The sequence below is a fragment of the Lynx canadensis genome, chromosome B2 (genome assembly GCF_007474595.2).
Source record: "Lynx canadensis isolate LIC74 chromosome B2, mLynCan4.pri.v2, whole genome shotgun sequence".
NCBI classification, from domain to species: Eukaryota; Metazoa; Chordata; class Mammalia; order Carnivora; family Felidae; genus Lynx; species Lynx canadensis.
Window position 1 is genome coordinate 33,797,799 of NC_044307.1, and position 11,886 is coordinate 33,809,684.

General features: G+C 40.8%; 1 protein-coding gene across 1 annotated transcript; it reads left to right on the forward strand.

The window, feature by feature from the left end:
- Positions 1–367: 367 nt before the first annotated feature.
- On the forward strand, positions 368–11,679 carry SNRPC (small nuclear ribonucleoprotein polypeptide C). Its single transcript, XM_030315300.1, has 6 exons — positions 368–439; positions 777–819; positions 5,029–5,137; positions 6,920–7,009; positions 8,520–8,624; positions 11,386–11,679. The coding sequence occupies exons 1-6, from the start codon at positions 432–434 to the stop codon at positions 11,508–11,510; spliced, it is 480 nt and encodes a 159-aa protein (XP_030171160.1). The 5' UTR covers positions 368–431; the 3' UTR covers positions 11,511–11,679.
- Positions 11,680–11,886: the final 207 nt, after the last annotated feature.

The window sequence follows — 11,886 nt, forward strand, 5'->3', positions numbered from 1 at the left end:
TCCCCCAACTCCTAGGGCCTACTCCACGAGGGCAGGACATTTGTCTGTTTCGTTCACTGCTGTCTTTTCTCAGCATTTATAGCAGGGCCTGGCACATAGCAGGCGATCCTTAGAAAGTCGTCCAAAGAATGAATACCATGCTTCCGGGAAGCATCAAGAATCAGGATTACATGAGCGTGGATTGAACCTCGCAGGGACCCTTCGACCACCCCTTCCCGCCTAGCTGTAAGTGACTGGATGAAGAGAAAAGCCCCGCCCCTCGACCGGCCGCAGCGGGTAAGGCGGTCGCAGCGCAGCGCGGCGGCGGATTGGACGACTGGGTAGGGTTCCCGGAGTCGCGTTTGACTCATCGGTTCCGCGGCGTCGGCGCTTGTTGTGTGCGTCACTTCCGGGTGGCGCGGGACGGAGTGGCCAACGGTCTGCAAAGCAACATGCCTAAGTGAGTGGGGGCTCGAATCTGGGGGTGTTCGCGGTCACGGTCGCCATTGTGGCTCAGGAAGGGGAGTGCAGAGCGGATTCTAGCTCTTGAAGTTTCCCGGGAAGCGAGGGCGTGTGGGGGAGGGAGCCCGGGAGTTCTGGATACTGTCGTCTTTCGGTGTGTGTAGGTCGACCCCGCGCAACGCAACAGAAAAGCCTGGTTTGTGTCAGGTCGCTTAGATTGACGTCTTGGGATCGTGCATAGGTCTTGTTATATTTTACCTTCGTTAAACTGCCCACGTGGATGGGCATCTGTTAACTGGTTGTCGTGTTTTTCTCTATCTTCCACCCCTTTCCAGGTTTTATTGTGACTACTGCGACACATACCTCACCCATGACTCTGTAAGTAGTGTTTCTTTTCAGTTTAAAAACACCTTGTCTGTGAAAGATAAGATTTTGGGGGGGTATAAATGTGTGCTTTTCATGCTGTTGAGCTTTAAGTGCTCCTGCTTGGAAAAAATAACCTGGGTTTCTTTTCCTGCCTCCTTCCTGTAACTGGTTTCGTAATTTGAAATGATTGGCCTTCCAGCAGTTAGTGTTTTGAGTTGAGACCCAAAATGATAAAACTGTAGCAGAATTGAAGGTGCAGAAAATTTACATGACAAGTAAAAATTGTAGGAACGTGTCCTAAAGTTCAAATATTTGATTGTGACAAGGCATTCAGACATTTGATTGATTAAACTGGAAAGAAATGCCCAAATTTAAAACTTGAGTGCTGTACTTCTATTTAATTAAAAACTGCTTAGCAAATAATAACAACTAAGATTGAATATTTACTGTGTGTCAGGCAGTGTTCCAGATGCTTTACCTGTATCATGTTGTTTAATGCTCATGATGAGCCTATATGGTTAGCATTATCTCCATTTTACAGAGGAGGAAACTGAGGCAGAGTATGGATTAATGACCGACTGGATGTTACTAAACCAGTAAGTTGTACAGAGCTGGAAGAAGAGCCTAGGCAGTATAACTTTAGGGTTTCTATGCCAGCAGCTCTCAAACATTTTTTGTCTTGTGGTCCTTTTACACTCTTGAAAATTACTGAGTTCTTTTATTATTATTATTATTTTAATGTTTATTTTTGAGAGAGAGAGAAAAAAGCATGAGTGGGGGAGAGACAGAGAGAGGGAGACGTAGAATCCGAAGCAGGCTCCAGGCTCTGAGCTGTCAGCACAGAGCTGGACACGGGGCTCAAACTGACCGAACTATGAGACCATGACCTGAACCAAGGTCGAACGCCCAACTAACTGAGCCACCCAGGCGCCCCAAAAATTACCAATTAAAAAAAAATTCTTAAAAAGTTCTTAAGGGGCACCTGGGTGGCTCAGTCTGTTGAGCATCTGACTTCAGCTCAGGTCATGATCTCACAGTTCATGGGTTCGAGCCCCACATAGGGCTCTGTGCTGACAGCTTGGAGCCTGGAGCCTGCTTCAGATACTGTGTCTCCCTTTCTCTCTGCCTTTCCCTTGTTTACACTCTGTCTCTCTCTCTCTCAAAAAAATTAAAAAAGTTACAGGGCTTATATTGACTTAACTATTAATATTTGCTGTATTTGAAATATTTCTGTATTTGCTGTATTTAAAACCTACAATTTTAAAAATACTGATTGATTTGAAAGTAACAATAACAAACTTTTTATCTGTGATACAAATAACCTTTTAAAATGAAAAATGGGAGCTTCCTCAGTGGCTCAGTCAGCTAAGCGACTGACTCTTGATCTCAGCTTACATCTTGATATCAGGGTAGTGAGTTCAAACCCTGCCTTGGGCTCTGCACTGGACGTGGAGCCTACATATAAAATAATAACAGTAAAATAAAAGTGGAACGTAGCTATTTAGAAAAAATTCGTGTGAAGAATGGCATTGCTATAACCTTTTTGCAAACCTCTGTAATGTCTGACTTAATGGAAGACCACTGGATTCTTATGTTCTGGATTAAACTTGTTGCACTTTGTTTTGGTTCAATTATATGAAAAATCCAGCCTCCCGTGGATAAGGAGTTGGAAAAAAAGAGGAGTACCTTATTAGCCTTTTTAGATAATTGTGGATATTCTTTAATACTTTATGTTACTACACCCAGACTCAACACATGGTTAGTTGTAGTGTGGAAACTTAAACCATATCAGACTTTTCACACTCTGCTACATCAAAACTTGTTGGTCTGTCTTGCGCTTTGAGTGAATCTTTTACCAGACAGGATTTTGTAACATGCTCTGGTCATATGGAAAATGAATATTGGAATATTGGTTCACTCAGTTACACAAATCTTCCAAGTGTTGACACATTTGATTATGTACCATAAAAATTCGCATTAATGAGGCTGTAATCAGAAATGGCTTTTTAGGGGCGCCTGGGTGGCGCAGTCGGTTAAGCGTCCGACTTCAGCCAGGTCACGATCTTGCGGTCCGTGAGTTCGAGCCCCGCGTCGGGCTCTGGGCTGATGGCTCAGAGCCTGGAGCCTGTTTCCGATTCTGTGTCTCCCTCTCTCTCTGCCCCTCCCCCGTTCATGCTCTGTCTCTCTCTGTCCCAAAAATAAATAAACGTTGAAAAAAAAATTAGAAATGGCTTTTTAAAAATTTTTTTTAATTAAATTACAATTTTTTTAATTAAAAAAATTTTTTTACTGTTTATTTTTGAGAGACAGAAACAGAGCATGAGTGGGGGAAGGACAGAGACAGAGACGGAGACACAGAATCTGAAGCAGGGTCCAGGCTCTGAGCTGTCTGCACAGAGTCTGATGCGGGGCTCGAACCACGAGCCGTGAGATGATGACTGAGCCGAAGTCGGACGCTCAACCTACGGAGCCACCCAGGGGCCCCAAAGTTTATTTATTCTTGAGAGAGAGGCAGTGCGCTAGTAGGGCGGGGACAGAGAGAGACAAGGAGGGGGAGACACAGAATCTGAAGCAGGCTCCGTGATGTCAGTGCAGAGCCTGATGGGGGGCTGGAACCCATGGACTGCGAGATCATGACCTGAGCCAAAGTTGGACGCTTAACCATCTGAGCCATCCAGGCGCCCCCAACCGTGATTTTTAAATCAGTTTTATTGAGTTAAACTTTATGTTAGGTTAAATGCATATGTTTTAAGTGCACAGTGTGATGACTTGGCAAATACTTAACAGTTTGCTGTGTGCATTGAGATAATAGAACATTCCATCACCCCAGAAAATTCCTTTGTGTTTTTTTGCAGTCAGTACCTTGTACCCTTGGCCCCAACTGACCTGGTTTTTATTATGAAAGATCAGTGTTACTGGTTTTAAAACTTGATATGAATGGAATTTTATAGTATATATTCTGTGTTTCTTTTTTTTTTTTTTTTTTTTTTTTTTTGCTGAGCATGCTTTTGAGATTTGTCCATATTGTATCAGTGATTGGTTCTTTCTGATTAATATTCCATTGTACCATGAACATGTGATTATAACATGATTGAGATACTGCTTGTGAATTACATAGCATGGTGTCTGGTATGTGGTAGGTGTTAAATAAATGTTAACTTAAACATATGGTTATATTCGAGCCCCGCGTCAGGCTCTGGGCTGATGGCTCGGAGCCTGGAGCCTGTTTCCGATTCTGCGTCTCCCTCTCTCTCTGCCCCTCCCCCATTCATGCTCTGTCTCTCTCTGTCCCAAAAATAAATAAACATTGAAAAAAAAATTAAAAAAAAAAAAACATATGGCTATAACTGTGTGGAGTTTATCTTATATCAGTTTTACCTTGGTAAAGGTCTTAAAGAACAAAAGGATTAGTGGGCTAGAGACAAAAGTTTGTATGTGATTCACATAGTCTGTATTCTAGACCCATAGTCACTTAAGATATTCTTATAAGCAGTATAATTTAGATGTATGTGGACAATATTATTTTGCTATAGAATGACCTAAGAAAGGGCATTAAAGGGGCGCCTGGTGGCTCAGTCGGCTAAGCATCCGACTTCGGCTCAGGTCATGATCTCACCATCCATGAGTTCAAGCCCCGCATCAGGCTCTGTGCTGACAGCTCAGAGCCTAGAGCCTGCCTCGGATTCTGTTGTCTCCCTCTCTCTCTGACCCTCCCTGTTCATGTTCCGTCTCTGTCTGTCTCAAAAATAGATAAACATTAAAAGAAATTTTTTTTAAGAAAGGGCATTAAAATGGCATTATGTTCTAGATCAGGAGTTTGCAAACTTTTCCTTAAAGTGCCACATTGTAATTATTTTAAGTTTGTGGACCATATAGTTTTTGTTGTGATGACTTTGTAGGGAAAAAAAAATAGTATAACTCAATTCTGCTTTGTAGGGGGAAAAAATAGTACATACACGAACGGATGTGGCTGTGTTCCACTAATTTGTTTTACAAAATCAGGTGGCCGGCCCATGGGCCATAGTTTGCGGACCTCTGGTTTAGATAATATAGTAGATAAATTACCACAGTGTGTTATTGGATGATGTTTATAAATAATGCTTTAGCACCCAGCTTAAGCGTCTAGAGGTAGCCAGGCTACTTACATAAAGGAAAGGCTTTATAAAATTTCTAGTTTGGGAAACTTGTTTCTGCGACTGATCTGACCTTTTTGTTTTACAGCCATCTGTGAGAAAGACACACTGCAGTGGTAGGAAACACAAAGAGAATGTGAAAGACTACTATCAGAAATGGATGGAAGAGCAAGCCCAGAGCCTGATCGACAAAACAAGTATGTTTCAGTCTCTTGTTCTGATGCGGGAGAATGGTCCCATTCTTTCTCATCCCTGTCTCTGTTGTTTTGCACAGAAGCAACTCATTCTGACTGATAAATAGGAACATTCTGGTGTGTTGAATGAAAGAATTAGAAGGTCATTAGTTTCTCAGGGGATATAGGAACACATTAATATTAATTGTTGAGGTTAGAGCAATCAGGTATTGATTACATTGGGAAGCGGGGCAGAGAAGAATGAATTGCCTAATGATTCTTTATTGACACGGACCAGATTTTGTAGCCAATTTATGTGAAATCTTCCTTGTAGTGATCATAGGTTTTAGAACTATTTTCCTTTTGTAATAGGAAAAGGTGAGAGGTGGGTTTATAGTTAACCTTCAAAGACTCTGAGAGACTCTCAGTTTCTTAGTCTTGTAGTCCTGACAAAGACAACTGCTCAAAAAGGAAGCTGATGTGGGGCGCCTGGGTGGCGCAGTCGGTTAAGCGTCCGACTTCAGCCAGGTCACGATCTCGCGGTCCGTGAGTTCGAGCCCCGCGTCGGGCTCTGGGCTGATGGCTCGGAGCCTGGAGCCTGTTTCCGATTCTGTGTCTCCCTCTCTCTCTGCCCCTCCCCCGTTCGTGCTCTGTCTCTCTCTGTCCCAAAAATAAATAAACGTTGAAAAAAAAAAAAAAAAAGGAAGCTGATGTGACACAATAATCTGGGTATGTTTTGGACCTCTGTTGGACATGCCATACTCTTTTTGTTTAGTTAGGAAAATTTTTGTTTAGGTTAATTGAGTTCAAGACACAAGAAGTGAGCCTGGAGCCTGACACAGGGCTCGATCTCATGAACCATGGGATCATGACCCGAGCCAAAATCAAGAGTTGAACGCTTAACCCACTGAGCCACTCGGGCGCCCCAGCATATTTTTAATTTTAATTCCAGTATGGTATGAGTATATATTTAAGTATTTATTTGTGACTTTTTGTAAAGCCCAAATAAATGATCTTCAGTTTCTTTTCATTTGTGCCTCATATTGTCAGAAAGAAAAAAGTTTATTGTATTGGACATTTTTTAAGATCATACCTTCCTTCAGGGTGGGCTCTTTAAAATCTTTGGTTTCTCATTCATGTCTCTTTGCTCAGTACATTAATTTCAAAACCGGTAAACCATAATGACGGAAAGTTTTGTAAAGCCTGACCTTTGGGCAGGTATCACACTTTTTTTTTTTTTTTTTAAGTTTACTTATTTATTTTAAGAGAGCGCGAGGCGGGGAGGGTCAGAAATAGAGGAGACAGAGAATCCCAAGCAGGCTTCGTGCTGTCAGCGCAGAGCCGGATGTGGGGCTTGAATTCATGAAACTGTGAGATCATGACCTGAGCCAAAGCCAAGAGTCAGATGGTTAACCTACTGAGCCACCCGGGTGCGCCCCCAACATTTTTCAAACAAAACTGAATGGTTCAAATTGGTTGTAAACCACATCTACAGATTAAAGATGATTGCTTGTCTTTGGTAAGACATTGGTAGGTAAGAGGTCTTCACTCCAGGCTCTCATAGTTAATTCAACCATAGCAATATTGACTAAATAAATATAGGTTAGAAAACCCAAAGCAGTAAACCAGTTAATTGTAATTTTTGCTGGTAAGTACTTACAGTTGATTTAAAAACTGTAGAGGCCATGATGTAGTAATCTTAAATGAATACTTTTTAGAGTGAAATCGTTGTGAAATGGAAGAAAAGGGATATTTTCGTAAATGGGTTGTTGAGTTCTTATTAGTGTGTGTTTTTTTTCTCCAAAGCTGCTGCATTTCAGCAAGGAAAGATTCCTCCTACTCCATTCTCTGCTCCTCCTCCTGCAGGGGCGATGATTCCACCTCCCCCTAGTCTCCGTAAGTTTATGGAATTTTTATCTTAACAGCTATAATTTAAGGGGGTGCAGATTATCCTTTGATTTTGTTGGATTATTTTACAGTTGGCTTTTGAATGCCCGTTGAATGAATACGTAGACAGTAAAAGAAAACATCAGTGGTATAATTTCTGAAATGTCTGCAGAGTTACCTTCTGATTGCATTATTACTAGGATATTGTATTTATGACATCCCAAGCGGGTTCAAGACAGCTGATTCAGTGGAAAGGTCAGAATGTACCTGTGATTAGATGAGCTAATATATGAAGAGGTGTTGATGAGTACACTAAATTATTTATTGCTCTGAACCCAACACTGAAAGATTAAAGTGTAGCGGATCACCTCTTCAGCATTTCTTCCTATCTCCTAACCCACCTAACACAAATATATACACCTTGGGAAAACCAAGAATTGGACAGTTGAAAGTGGGGTGAATCAAAGGCCTCTCTTCTCCGAGGTTTTTTGTTTCTAAATGACAGAAGGAGATAACTAGGCCATAAGTTCCGTGGCTCTCCTGGAAGGGCTTAGGATTGAAATTGAATTCAGAAACCTAAAATCAGTCCTGTAAGTAGCCACGGATATGAACAGAAGCGGGCTGTTTATAATAGTTGCACACTAATGCAGGTAGACAACTAATGGCCCACCAAACCTTTCTTGGGCTTCCACCATCCTGGGGCTGGTCAGGCCTTGGGTCACAGCAGCTCTCAGGTTACCTGTCTGTCTTATTCTGTATCTTGGCTGGCTGGCACCCAGCCCCATTATTTTTAATAGTAGAATCTGTAGTATGAATGTGCCATAATTAACCTCACCATTTTCTTATTGTGGGACGTTTAAGTTATTCCAAACTGTTGTAAATGATGCTATCAGGAATATCTCTGCATACACGTCTGTGTATTTCCAAAATATCTTTTAAAGATTTTGATTTTTTTTTTTAAGTAAAAGAAGATATATATTTTTAAAAAATTTTTAATGTTTATTTTTGAGAGAGAGCAAGGAAGAGGTTAGAAAGAGAGGGATACAGAGGATACGAGGCAGGCTCTGTGCTGACAGTAGAGTCAATGTGGGGCTCGAACTCCCCAACTCTGAGATCATGACCTGAACCAAAGTTGGACATTTAATCGCCTGAGCTACCCAGACACCCCAGAGGTTTTGATTTTCTTAAAAACAGATCTGAAATTACTTACTTGTGGCTTAAATTTGTCAGGAACTCTACAGAAGCATAATACCCTTTAAAAAAAGATTTTAACTTTTGGAATTTTTTTTAACCTGTGCTGACTTCATTTTATGCTTCTGTCTAGGCAGTATTGTCCTTGTTTTTTAGTCATAAAGTTTTGTGGCATATTGATTTTTGTGGATCTACTGTTATAAAAGAAACCATAAGAAGTCTATTATTCTAGAACTTGGGCTGGGCCATGAGGCCCTACTAGTTTCATAGAAGAGGAGATGTTAATATGTAAGCATATCTTAAACTCAGCCCCCATTCGTTATTCCAGCGGGTCCTCCTCGCCCTGGTATGATGCCAGCACCCCATATGGGGGGCCCTCCCATGATGCCAATGATGGGCCCTCCTCCTCCTGGGATGATGCCAGTGGGACCTGGTAAGTTTGAATCTCTTTCCTTTTAGGATGCTCCATTGTGTTTTAGTCCTCCTTTTAAATGGAATTCTTAATACATTGTCTAAATGTGTTATTGCAGTAAACTATACTTGGTGAATCTGTAATGATAAAGAAAAATAAATATGTGTTTTAGCAGTATAATTGGATGATATCCAAAGGCCTTGTGCTACTAAAAACGGGATAAGGCTGCCTTTTTTTCCTTCTCCCTCCCTCCTGTTTCCTTGCCTCCTCCTGACTTGTGGTCATTTATAATGAAGAGAAAGGTAGTTGAGGTTTTCCAAAGGGGATAAGGTAGGTAAATAATTGTACTGCTACTTTTTTCAGTTTTGATCTGGAGCGGTGCTCTTGTTGCTGATTCAATCTTTAGTTAACTAGGCCAAATTAGTGTATGAAAAAGGCCTTAGCCCTGTAGTTAGTCGTTTATTCAGGAAGGGGGGAAAAACCCACCTCAAACATTGTATTTTAACATAAACATAAATATGTACTAATTTGCAGATTTTTCTGATACCTGGTCAGGGCCTTTGCTTTGAAAACGAGTCTACTGATTGGAGCACCATATATTTCTTGCCTAAACCGATAAACCGTACCCATAATGCATCCTTTACCAACTTTAGTTTCTATTTCTTTCAAGGTTAGAAACCTTGTGAGGCCATCTACTTCCAATCTTTTATAATTCTCTCACCTATCAAATTTGTGAGCACTTTTTGGGATAATTGTTTTTCTAAATATCCACATAGTTTCATGGAAACAGTTCTTTTTTATATACTCATTTTTGTTGACTTGCAGAAGTTAAATTCTATAATAAGAATAAATACAATAGACATAAGCCTACAACTCAACTGGTAAGACAAGGTGCAGAGGTATTAGATAGAGTAGCTTTTTAGCTAGAAGCATTCACTGTGCTTGCTACGGGTATCATTTAGAATGATAGGAGTAGAGTATAGGTAAGAGTTCCTTATGAAGCCAAAACAAAGTGATTTAGATGATGTCTTTTGCATTCTTTTTTTTTTTTTTCCCCTCTTTTTTGAGAGTGAGAGCGAGCCTGTGTGCACTCTGCATGTGGAGGAGAGGGAGAGGAAGAGGGAGAGAGAATCTTAAGCAGGCTCCGTGCCCAGCCTGGAGCTCTGTTTTGCTACCCTGAGATCATGACCTGAGCCACCCAGGCATCCCTTCTTTTGCATTCTTAAATCAAGGTCACAAATTCAAATTCCTAGAGGGTTTAGGGATATAGCGAACTGGGAATGCATGACACACCTAAAGATAAGGCTTCTAGAACTTAGCTTCAGCCTGCAGTTGACATTTGAGAATGCAGGCTTGGTGTTGCCAGTTCTCCTGAGTATTTTGTTGTTTTCACCAGGATAAAATAATACTGTGGGATTTGAATTAAAATAATTAGTTCAGGGTGGGCAAGGATAAGAATGGGTTGGCATGAGATAGAACGTTGGCCATGGGTGAATAATGATGGAAGCTGGATGATGGGTACATGGATGTCCATTATACTTTTTTCATTCTTGTGTATGTTTGAATATTTCCATAACAAAAAGTTGAAAAAGGGTATCTAGACTTACTAGTAATTAGACTTCTTAGTTGCCAGTGTTGGCAACTGATTGAAAGTAAATGTACTGTGGAGACCAAAGTAAACAAGTTTTCAGGTGCCTCGTTTTCAGTCTTTGGTCTAGATGAGTTTCTTCTAGGAAATGCTGAATATAGGTTATGTTATGTTGGGGTTTTTAATAAGATCCTTAGAAGTTTAGTATTATTTTCTGTTCCTTTTGAAATTGATCTTAAAAACATTTGTACCTGTTGAATTTTGTGTCTTTGCATATACTTGTGTTTTACTTTTTGTGATAAGGCTGTATTCGGCTTTGAATATAGTTTTCTCTTGAACTATTACAAACCTTTCATCAAAATGGTTTAGTAAGTAATTAGGTAAATTTTTATATTTGAAGAGAAGATCTATAACATGAAAACCATGAGGCATAATAATAAAATGAATACCCGTGAACCCACCACTCAGCTGAGGAAGTAGAATATTGCCAATTCTGTGAAGCTGCCTGTACTCCTCCCCAACCCCCACCTCTGCTGGCCCTCCCTTCCCTGGCTCATTTATTTGGCTGGTGTATTGATGGGACACTTCAAAAAAGTCCTTAACAGTTTCTAAAATGAATTAGAAAAATTAGATTTGTGTGTGTGTGCTAATTGTTGTAAATCACATTATTGCCTGTTTTTCTTGACTTGAGCGAAGTATGGTTACTAACAGGTTCTCAGCATGGGCCTCCTGCTCACCTTTCCTACAACTCCGAACAAACGCTTAGTGGTAAGATTGTCCTCTGTGCCTGTGTACATTCATGAAATAGCTCCTGGTTATATGGTGGATAGAACTGATTAAGAGAGCTGTCTGGGTAACATGTGACTTAGTTGTGAATTTCCCTGAGTGAGAAAAGGTCAATTTAGGGAACTAGTGTCCCTGGTGGTTTCTGGAAAGCACTCTATTAATAGTTCCCCCTTACTATCATTAGATCATGATTCCCATACGGTTCTTGTGTTGACCTTTGTTCTTTGTTTGAGAATGTCTAAGTAATTTACAGACGTGATGAATTTGTTGCATTTCTTCTGTCAAGTATGTCTTTCTTCCAGCATTTTGCAGGGGGGCTACTTTTTGTCTTTAATTGAAGTCCCATTAAGCTCTCATAAGTAGTAGTTTCTGACTCTCTTTTTCCCTTTTCTTTGTTTTGTCCTGCAGCTCCTGGAATGAGGCCGCCTATGGGAGGCCACATGCCAATGATGCCTGGGCCCCCAATGATGAGACCTCCCGCCCGTCCCATGATGGTACCCACTCGGCCAGGAATGACTCGACCAGACAGATAAGGAGAGACAGGAACCTCTTTATATCCATTTTATATTACTTGTTCTTCACCAGGAGATCATGGTGCTGTGACTCTGGGTGTTTTCTAACAGCATGACAAGGAAGACTTGCTCCCCCTTCCTATCAAACAGAGAATAGTTTTTGCAAGGGAGTAGTAGGACAAAAAAAAAAGCAATTTCCATTTGTATCGTGAAATGTGAAAATAAAATTGTCAACTGTTTTAGTTAAAAATGTGTTCCCTTTTTTCTCCCCTCTGTATTCCTTGTGCATCATAAAAGAGATGAGTATTCCAGTTGTATTTCTCTAACTCATTCTCTCTTTAGCATGCCCTCTTCTGCATGACATTTTTCCCCCTTAGCTATGGAGTGAGTCCCTTTG